This window comes from Phalaenopsis equestris, unplaced genomic scaffold, assembly GCF_001263595.1.
Source record: "Phalaenopsis equestris unplaced genomic scaffold, ASM126359v1 Scaffold000425, whole genome shotgun sequence".
In the NCBI taxonomy this organism is placed as follows: Eukaryota; Viridiplantae; Streptophyta; class Magnoliopsida; order Asparagales; family Orchidaceae; genus Phalaenopsis; species Phalaenopsis equestris.
The window spans coordinates 472,866-483,600 of NW_018164866.1; the positions used below are offsets into that span (position 1 = coordinate 472,866).

Genomic DNA, 10,735 nt, shown 5'->3' on the forward strand with positions numbered 1-10,735 from the left:
AAAATACTTAAAAAAAACTTCTTACAATATAAATGCATATCATACTTTTTAGACTGGTAAGAGCTAAAGCTCAACTAGCAAACAAAGAAGAAAAAAAAATCAAATGAATTACAAATGTTAAAAAAAAAAGTAGAGCTATCATAATCATTATAGTTTTCCTATATGTTGCTTGAACTAAGCGTACAATCCAAAATGACTTGCTAATGTTGATGGACAAAAAAATAATACAAGTTAGTAAAAAAAAAAGGGGGGAGAGAAGAAAAAAAGAAAAAAACTAAGCAGTAGAAAGTTGCAAATTAAAATTCAGATTACATCATTGATATTGCTCATAGCTCCAGCCAATAATGTAATTATAAAACAACCATTGAATAAGAATATAAATGAATTATGATATAATGAGAAAACTAATGAAAAGTACATTTAAAAGAGACAATACGAAAAAACACTATTGTGGAAAATCATAAAAATAGAAAGCTATTTCAATATCCTTAAAGACATTGAAGAATCATAAAATAATAATAAATAAATAAAATTCATATCTACATCATAACAACATGATATGAATACATCCACCCTCGCATGTGCCCTTCCAAGAAAATAAAAAAATCCTCCACATCATAACAACATCCACAGTTTTAGGCACATATCTTTTTATTCATCTATTCTAAGTTCTATCCATAGCAATTCTAAACCTGTCTTTGATGAAAGCAAGAAAATTATAAATTATGACATCATTTTATATCAACAACAAAATAGAAAGATTTTCTTACCAAGTACTTTTGAGATGTATTAGCATTAAAATAGACACCTTTTGTACAACAAAATGTAAGAAGCTGAAATTTTTTTTCTCAAAGCAAATAATTTTTTACTAGGCCGGTGTAATTTTAGTTTGTTACATTTATACACATAGCACACAATTCTTATATATTTATATATCTAATACTTAAATTTTAATTTTTATATTTATAAAACTTAATTTTTCATGGCACAAATAACTTCTAGAGGCATTTACAAACCTACCAAGCAATCATTATATATTTCCATATAAAAAATCTAAACTTATATGCTTACATGCATATCACTCAAATGAGCAACATCAAATAAAAAATATCACTATTACTAACTATTTAAAAGTAAAATATATCATTTCATGTATAATTTGATAGCACTAAAGTGCAATAAATGAAAGTATCAAATTTTAAGTGTTAGATACCTAAATATAAAAGGGGGAAACACACTTTTAAGCAAAAGCATAACTAAAAATTGTAAACTAGAAAAAATATTACATCAGTACTATGCACGTAGAGTAACATGCGTAGCCAATGAAATCACGTCACGACACCCCGCGCGACAGAGAAAAAACGACGCAATAACACGGGGAATATTCCTCCGTGTTATTCATGTGTTATTGTGTGTTATTCATGTGTTATTATGTCCTAGGAATATTCCTGGTGTTATAATAACACAATAACACATCAATAACACATGAATAACACATAATAACACATGAATAACATGGGGGAGATATTCTCCAGTGTTATTGCGCCGTTTTTTTCTCTGTCGGAAATATTCCCTGTGTTATTCATGTGTTATTGTGTCCTGACAATATTTTTGGTGTTATAATAACACAATAACACATCAATAACACATGAATAACACGCAACACAAGGAGGAATATTTCTCGTGTTACCGTGCCGTTTTTTTTCCTGTCGCGCGAAATATTATGATGTGATTTCATTAGCTACGCACGTTACTTCTAAGTGCACTGATGTAATATTTTTGTAAACTATTGTTAGTCGGGTTTTAGTCAGGTTAGAACGAAGCGAAGTTTTAGTCGTGATGGTCCGTATTTAGCAGAATAAGCTATGTACTTAACACCGTTAATTTATGAGGGATTTCTCACCAAATCCAGCTGTGGAGGCCTTCGCGGAAAAGGGGCACGAAAGCGGGGAGAAAGACGGATGAGGCAGGAGATCTTTAGAATGTGAGGGGTTTGATTCTGGGAGGATTCTTTCCTTTGTTGCACTGATGGAGCAGATCACGAAATATCGGTGTGTGGATTTGTCATCACGCATTTCGCTTTTGATTCTAGTTTTATTCTATTTATTTATTTAGCCCTGATCCAGAGCCATTTCTCGCTCCTTCTCTTCGTCTTCGACATGGATTCTTCTTCTTTCTCTCCCGTATATGATCCGAAGGGAGAGGGTGACGCAGGTGAGCTTCATGTCTTGGCTGTTGATGATAGCGTCGTGGAGAGGCTGTTCTTAGAGAGAATGTTGAAGAATTCTGAATACAAAGGTATGGATTTTTCTTTTCGAAGCTCTGCAATTAATTTGAATGCATATGAGCATATGAAGGATTTTTTTTTTCTTTTAGCTTTGATTTTTAAGGAAAAATAACTAATCGAAGGAGGAAAGAACGGATTTGTTGCAGATTCATTGTTCACAGTGATTAGGAGCTATGCCCTTTCCTTATTGTTTTACATTGATGATTTATTGCTTGCAAAATGGTGGAGAAATTATATACTGTTGGATCTGAGGCCTGGTAACATATGCTCAAATGAAGATTATAAACGCAAACTGAAATAAAATTATAGGGTTATATGAGTTGTTTAGAAACGATACGCACTTGGATCAACTTAACCTTTGTAGAAGATAATGGTACTTTTACTGTTATTCTTAGGAAGCTCTTAATCTATAAAAGAAAGTTTAAATAGAAAACTATGTTTGTCATATAGGAGATACAAATGTGGCATTATAAAGAAGCGTATGGTTTTAGCCATCAAGGGTTTGAAAGATGAATGCTCTTTCTCCACGTACATTATAATCCTTCTTAGCAGTTTCTGTATTTTCTAAACCTTTTTTATTTTTAAATTGAATTGTTAATTGGATTAAAAAAATGATCTGCTTGTTTTAAAGCTACTGTTTTTCTTCCATGTAATTGGTTTCAGTAACTACGGCAGAAAATGGAGTGAGGGCACTGGAATATTTGGGTCTTCTTGGAGGTGCAGAAGAAGGCAACCAAAATAAAACAGTTTGTATTTATTACTTTTGCAATTCTTTTTCTTTTTCCTCTTAATGAAGGGAATTCAAATAAAACTCTAACATTATTTTTTGCGAGAATTGTATTTTGCAAACCTTTAGGTGTTATTTGATTAGAAGCGTTAAAAGTATATTGTATTTTATTTGTGTTTCTCTTATATGCATTTTATGATTTTTTGTGTCGGGTGTAAAGCAAAAGAAATGTGGGCTGAAAAATTTTAGGGATTTGAAATATCAACTTTTATTTTTCTTGCATTTGAAATAAACCAACATTTTGTTGATTTATGAATCCCTCTCTTTAGGCTCCACACTTGCCATCCCTTTCACCTCGCTTGCTCTTGGCCTCACTCAACCACTATTGGCTTCTCTTGCATTGCTCTCATCTTTGTTTCCCTCACCCGATCCCATCCACATCAACTTTAGCCTTGTCCCTTTCTACCGCCTCCCTCACCCATAGTCCCCTTTACCATTTTGCCCTCACCATCATAGTCAACTCCCACTTAGCCCTTTACCTCCCTCACTGTCATCCTTGCCCGCATTGGCACGTTCCCTTAACATTGCATCCCTTGGCTGCCGCTCTACTTTCTATTGATGCTATCATTTTCATTGACCTCCACATCACTTGCTCGCAATTGCTCCCTCGCCTTCAACCGTACCGAGTTCTTGAAACATGACAACTAACAGATCATTGTTTCCAAAGCTTGCTCGCGCCACCTCTCCCACTATTGATCCTGCATTTGCTCTTGAAATGTTACAAATAAAAGAGGGAGAGAGGGAGGAGGTTATTTGAAATGAATCACAACATATAAATAAAAATTTTCATTGCATTTGATTGGCATTAAATTGAATACTGAATTTAACATAATGCATTTAATATTGTTTTTTTATATTTCTAAAATGTCTATATTTTAAAAGCATCCAACTAAATTATAGTATTATCTCGCACTGATCTATTTTTAAGAGTAATTAAATCAAATTCCATAAATAGAAATTGCTACACTAAAAAAATCATCCAATCAGACATGACATTTGACACAATACTTAGATTGAAAACTTGCAGAATTAGATTTATTGTCATCAAAATGTTGATTTTAACAAATTTATTATCAAAACAAATGTTTTGATGAGACTAGTCCAATGCTACCAAAAGTGCTTGGAACTGAATCCAAATGAGCACAAATCAAGTACTCAAAGTTCAGTTGAATATTTCATGACTATTTGATGGATCAAATAATATTCTAATTTTGTGCGTCTATACTCAAAACAAGCATATTGATGGAGGTCAAGAAGTTTAAGATTACTCAATTTTGATGTCATTATGATATTCAAATGTCTAATAAACACTTTGTTATTGAAGGAGTCAACACGAGACGTCCAATGAATTGTTGGAGATTTTGGTAAACGAAATGTTAAAATGCAGTTTATAAAAATTATAAAAATATTCTCAATCTTCACATGAAAAGAGCTTGACATGAGAGTGAGTTTAAAGATTTTAAAAACCGCATATTTCTATTTGATGATTGGTGCATATCATTACTACCAATAACTGCTATTGCTAGACTAACATTGTCCAGTTGTCATCATTTGACGAACGTAGCTTGGTTACCATCGCTTCGTTGTCTCCTGATTGTTACTGCCATCGCTTAATTATTGTTTCTCGGCTGCTGCCGCATAATGATTATCTTCTAACTGTCATTACCAAACTATCATCTCTTAATTATCACTGTCCATCAACAACATTGACATTTGTCTCTTGACCTTCATTGTTTCCTTTCAGAACTTTTCCAACATTCTTTAGTCATAAGAGGTCAAACTAATGCTCTATGTTTTGTAATCTCATATTCTTAAAGTGAAGGGAAGAGTATCTATAATCTCGGATTATCTTAACTAGGCAAGCCCCATGGATGTTTCTCGTTTTGGGATTTTCATGTAAACATTTTGGTATCTTATGTGAACTTCTATCTCAGTGTTTATGTGGGTTTTTGTGTAATTCTATTACGAAGTACGCTTACTCTACCATTATAAATATTCCAACCTGCAACTAATATCAACATATACTAATTATTTATAATTTAAAAAGATAGCCATTAGTTTGTTTCTCACTTTTTACAAATGAGCTAGAATGGCCATGAGATTCCTGCTAGGTTTTGTTGATTAATTTAATATTTTATTTGATGGTGAATTCCAATTCAAACTTCCTTACATATTACATTTTGTTCTTAGTATAGCTTGTCTAAGCGAATTAAGTTGAGGAAAAAGGCATATGATGACACCCTATGTGATATGTATGATTTTATTTTGCAGGATTTGAAGGTGAATTTGATAATCACTGACTACTGCATGCCAGGCATGACTGGCTATGAGCTGCTGAAGAAGATAAAGGTATCAAATTTATGGGCTTTTGCAAAATGATTACTGAAAACTAAGTTTAGCATCATAGTGAAGTAAAGGTTTTTGGTCCATTATCATGACTGGCTAAATGAAGATTCAAAACATGAACCTGAACCAATTGTGATATGGCATTACGATTATATGATAATTTTTTAAGGAAATTTACATACTTACCACATAATTCTTATAGATTTACATAACTAACACCTAAAGTTTGATATTTAATTTTATAACACCTTTTTGATGTAAACCTATTAAAAAAAGACGCACTTGAGTTTATAAAGGTAGTAAAGTGGAATTTTTTATTCATTGTTAAAGATTACAATATTAATGTGCAGAATTTTGTGTTAATTGCTTTGATTTGCTTTTATTTACTTTCCTTTGTCCCTTTATTTCAATTTTATTTATTTCCTATTAGTAGATCCTGTAATGGGTATTTATACTCGTCTTTACTTCAATATGATCACCCTGGTTCTATTCTAACATGGCATCGGAGCCATGACTCTAACCTAGCTGTTGTCACGCCCTCCTTGCCGCTGGTTAGACCCTCTTCTAGCCGCTGAAAGCTCAATCTCCTGATCCAAATTCCCATATTCTCATATGCAGACCAAATTCCCGTCTCCTAATCGAGCCACCGGTCACGCTTCCTGAACCGGATGATCCCGTTTGTATGATCCCTTATCTTTCGAGCCATTGGAAGAAGGTTCCCATTCGGATAATCCCCCATCTCCCGCCCAGATCTTCCTTGTTCAGGTTCCAGCCAACCAAAATATCTCCTTCGAACAGGAACCACTTCCCGAGGACATATATCTTCCCTCCAACAGTTGGAACCTTATGATGTCTCAACAAGCTACCATCTCATTTGGGCTCAATTGGAGTCATGAAAGACTCCTCCGACACTGAGCCGTCATCAGAAGATGTTTTTGATTCCACTGGAGAATCAATTCTAACATCCGTTCCTTTGCAAATCAGAGGGTAAGATAAGAACATGTACTTCTTGATTATAACCTATAAACTGAATGACAATAACTTTCTCCAATGATCCCAATCTCTATCCTTGTTCATCAAAGGGCGTGGAAAATTCGGTCATCTCACTAGTGTGATTCGTGAACCTTCAAACACTGATCCAATTTATGGAGCTTAGGAAGTAGAGAATTTCATGTTCATTTTGTGGCTGATCAACTCCATGGACACTTCTATTGGCCAATTATATATGATCCTTCCGCAAGTCTCCTATAGACAGCAGTTCGTGATACCTACTGAGATGTAGGAAATTCCAGCCAACTCTATGAGGTATTCAAAAAAATTCGTAAGCAAACCAAGGATCGAGGACCGTGACCCAGTACTACAATGATCTAGTTGTATTATGGATAAAATATGACATGTATTTTGACTACTCTTGGGAATCTCTGGTCGACCTATCTCTCTTCCAGAAACTTATAGAAATGGACTGTATGTTTCAATTTCTGGCAGACCTCAATAAAAATCTTGAAAAAGTCTGACGTTGTATCCTTGCCAAGATCCTCCTCCTTGTATTCGTGCTGTTTTCACTGAGATTTGCCGAAAAGAGAGCCGGAAACTTGTCATGCTTGGTGCATCCACTCCCTTTGCTGAAGTATCTGCCTTGGTCTCGAATAGTGCTGAACCCCGTGTTGGTAACCCCACTTGTAATTATCATCACAAATTGAATCACACTCATGATAAATGTTGGATGCTCCTCGGGAAACTCGAATCCAAATGGTTCGGCCAAATCTTCTGCTGCCAATGATCTCGCTACAGCTTTTGAATCCAACACAGTACAAACAGTCTCTACCCAAAACAATCTGAAATCCTCCAATTCCCTTACAAGTCAAATTAGAGCACTTGATCAAGCTTGCTTGGATCTAGTTCGCTCACTTCCGGCCCGTCGACCTCTCACGTATGTCAAGGTATCAATCCAATGCGACTCATTTCTTTTGCCCTTTCTAGCCCATAGATCATTGATTCGAGTGTCACGGATCACATGATTGGAAGCTCTCAAGCCTTCTTGACATACTATCTTTGCTCAGGGAAAGATGCTGTTAAAATTGCTGATGGGTCCCAAAGTTCCATTGCTAGTAAAGGGTTTGTTGTTTCAACAATAAATTTAACTCTGGAATCTGTGTTATACGTACCTCTGTTGAAGTGTAACATTTTATCTGTCAGTAAACTGACATATAACATTGATTTCATTGCTCATTTTTTCTCTGATGTTTGTGTTTGTAAGGATCGTTGTTCAGATAGGATGATCGGAACTATTAAGCGGATTGGCGAAAAAGAAGGAGAATGAGGACACTCTACCCAATAGTTGCAGTTTATCTCAGTCCATAGAATTTTCTATTATGTTGTTACACTATCGTTTGTGTAATCTTAGTACCTAAAACAATTGTAACTGTTTATGTTTACTAGTAAAAATCTTTTTAATTTTAAATGTTAAACCTGTCAGTTAGCTAAACATCATCGTGTTTCTTATCCACCCCACAATTACACACCTTCCGCTCTTTTCTCTTTATTCACAGTGACTTATGTAGACCCTCTCGCACTCCTAGCTACATTAATAAATGATGGTTCCTTGCTTTGATTGATAAACACACTCGGATGACATGAGATTATATTTTGAAAGATAAATCTGAAGTTATTATTTCCAAAAACTTTCATATCTTCATTTTGACCATATCCAAAACTCTTATTCAAGTTCTTCGAATTGACAATGATCGTGAATTTTTTAACCTATATTAAGAGAGTTCATAGTAAGTAAGGACATCCTCCATCATAACTCTTATACCAACACTCCTCAATAAAATGAGGTAGTCGAAAGGAAAAACTGACATCTCCTTGATGTTACTCGCTTCATTTTGTTTCACTCTAACTTCTTAAATCGTTTTTGGAATGATGTCATTCTTATCGTCACTTAGCTCATCAATAGAGTTCCCTAAAAAATTCATAACTTTCATACCCCTTTAACCGTCTTTAGATCGTACTTTCATAACAATCAGGTCTTCTCCTCTTTAGATCTCAAAATTTTTTATCGCACAGCCTTTGTTCGGAATACAACACCATCTCAGAGTAAATTTGATCCCATGTCTATAAAATGCATTTTCCTAAGATATTCTGTCACTCAAAAGGGGTATTGGTGACTTGACCCTACCACGAATAAGGTCTATGTGAGTATTGATGTCTCCTTTTTTTAAAGTGTTCTCTACTTTCCTATCTCAGCCTCTAGCGAGGGGGAGCTAGAGTTCTTGGACATTATTCCTTATCCTACCGTGGATGTTCCCCCATGTCACCTACCATCGAGGAACCCTTTGTTCCTTTAGCTCCACCCTTTTCTCCTACCACCAAGGAGCCCTCTGTCCCTTTGGTTCCACTAGCAGAACTTCCCACTTTTTGTGTCTACACTTGACGCTCTCGTTCTGATGTACCTACTACGGAGCTCTCTAACCCCTTGTTGGACCTTGAATACCCTCCGTACGACATCCACAACACTACTCTTACTCCAAATGAGGAAGTCAGTTCCTTTAGTAAGGTATGCAATCAGACATGCTCTACTATCCCGTGGCAAACTATGTTTTTTTTAAACTGATTATTTCCAACTTACAGAGCATTGCTACTGCCCTAACCAATCATCAATTTTTATTTACTATTGAGGCTGCCTTAGCATATCCAGCCTGGAAAGTTGCCATCATGGAAGAGATGAATGCCCTTAAGAGGAACCATATTTGAGACATTTTTGATTTTCCTCGGGGCAAGAAAGCAGTGAGATGCCGATGAATTTTTAGCATCAAGTTCAAATCTGATGGTTCTTTTGAACGTAACAAGGTATGGTTGGTTGTCAAATGGTGCTCATAGACTTACGGAGTTGACCATGATGAGACATTTGCTGTAGTTGCTAAATTAAACACCATTCAGGTCTTTTTATCCCTTACAGTGAATCTGGATTGCCCCTATTCCAGCTTGATGTCAAGAGTTTGTTCCTGAATGGCGATCTTACAGAGGAGGTATACATGATTCTTCCTCCTGGCTTTGACTCCACTGCCTCCCAGGGGCAAGCATGTAGACTGTGAATATCCCTCTATGGATTGAAGAAATCACCATGGGCATGGCTCAGTAAATTTCACAAATGTGGTGGTTGACCATATATTCACTTAGGCTCAATCGGACTACACTCTCTTCTTATGGCATTCCTTCAACGACTAGATAACTATTTTTATTGTCTTGACGATATTGTTCTCACAGGTAATGATCTACCAGCATTGGAGTCTCTGAAAGGCATCATTGCTGCTTCCTTTGAAGTGGACTTGGGGTCTATCAGGTACTTTTTGGGCATAGAAGTTGTTCGGTAATCTTAGGATATTTGCCTATCTCAGCTTAATTATGTGGTTGACCTTTTACAGAGAACAATCTTATTCCGTGCAAACCAGTCACTCTCCCGATGGATTCCAATGAAAAGCTTCTTGATGTTCCCAGTGCAGTTCCTGTGAATAAGACTCACTGATAGTGTATTGCGGAGAAACTCATCTACCTTGCCCATACACGTCTCGACATATGCCACACAGTTGGGATAGTCAGTTAATTCATACTTGATCCCTATGAGCATTACTTCGAAGCTGTCTATCGGATTTCTACTATTTAAAAGACACACCGGACTCAGGTTTGTTTATTTCTCGTCACACCTCTCGTTCTATTATAGTTTATACATGCGGATTAGGCCGGGTCAGTCCATGATTGGCTATTTATCTCGGGGTACTGCTCATTTGTGTGTAGAAACCTAATCACATGAAAAATAAAGCAGTCTATAATTGTTCGGAGCAGTGCGAAAACTGAAGTTCGGTCCATGTCCCTGGGAATTTGTGAAGCTCTTTGGTTATGATCATGACAGACAACCCGGTCCAGCATGATCGCACCAAACATGTTGAGATTGATTGCCACTTCATTAAGGAAAAACTCGAGTTCGGGGAAATTTGTGTTCCGTTTGTGTCATTTATTGGTCAGCTGGTAGATTTCCTCACAAAGAACTTTCCTCAGCCACTATTCGTGATTTTAAATCCAAGTTGAACATCAGTGATATCTATGTTTCAAGTTGAGGGGGAGTATTGGAATATTAGAATATTAATATGCAGAATTATGTATTAATTTCTTTGATTTTTTTTTATTTACTTTCTTTTTTTCTTTTTATTTTTTTTATTTATTTATTTTCTTGCTAGTACATTCTGTAATTGGTATTTCTATCTCTCTTTACATCAATAAGATTATCTGATTTAACTCTAACAATATATATATATATA

General features: G+C 35.6%; 1 protein-coding gene across 2 annotated transcripts in view; it reads left to right on the top strand.

Annotated features, from left to right (window-relative positions):
• Positions 1-1,907: 1,907 nt before the first annotated feature.
• LOC110027351 (two-component response regulator ARR17-like) overlaps positions 1,908-10,735 on the top strand; it is a 9,840-nt gene continuing 1,012 nt past the window's right edge. Inside the window, exons 1-4 of one of the 2 annotated variants that reach the window (XM_020728737.1) lie at positions 1,908-2,051; positions 2,116-2,298; positions 2,951-3,033; positions 5,346-5,423. In XM_020728737.1, coding sequence (XP_020584396.1) covers positions 2,160-2,298; positions 2,951-3,033; positions 5,346-5,423 — 300 coding nt within the window. In that variant the 5' untranslated portion in view covers positions 1,908-2,051; positions 2,116-2,159. The remainder of the gene's footprint in view (positions 2,052-2,115; positions 2,299-2,950; positions 3,034-5,345; positions 5,424-10,735) is intronic. The other variant, XM_020728736.1, reaches the window with a different exon arrangement.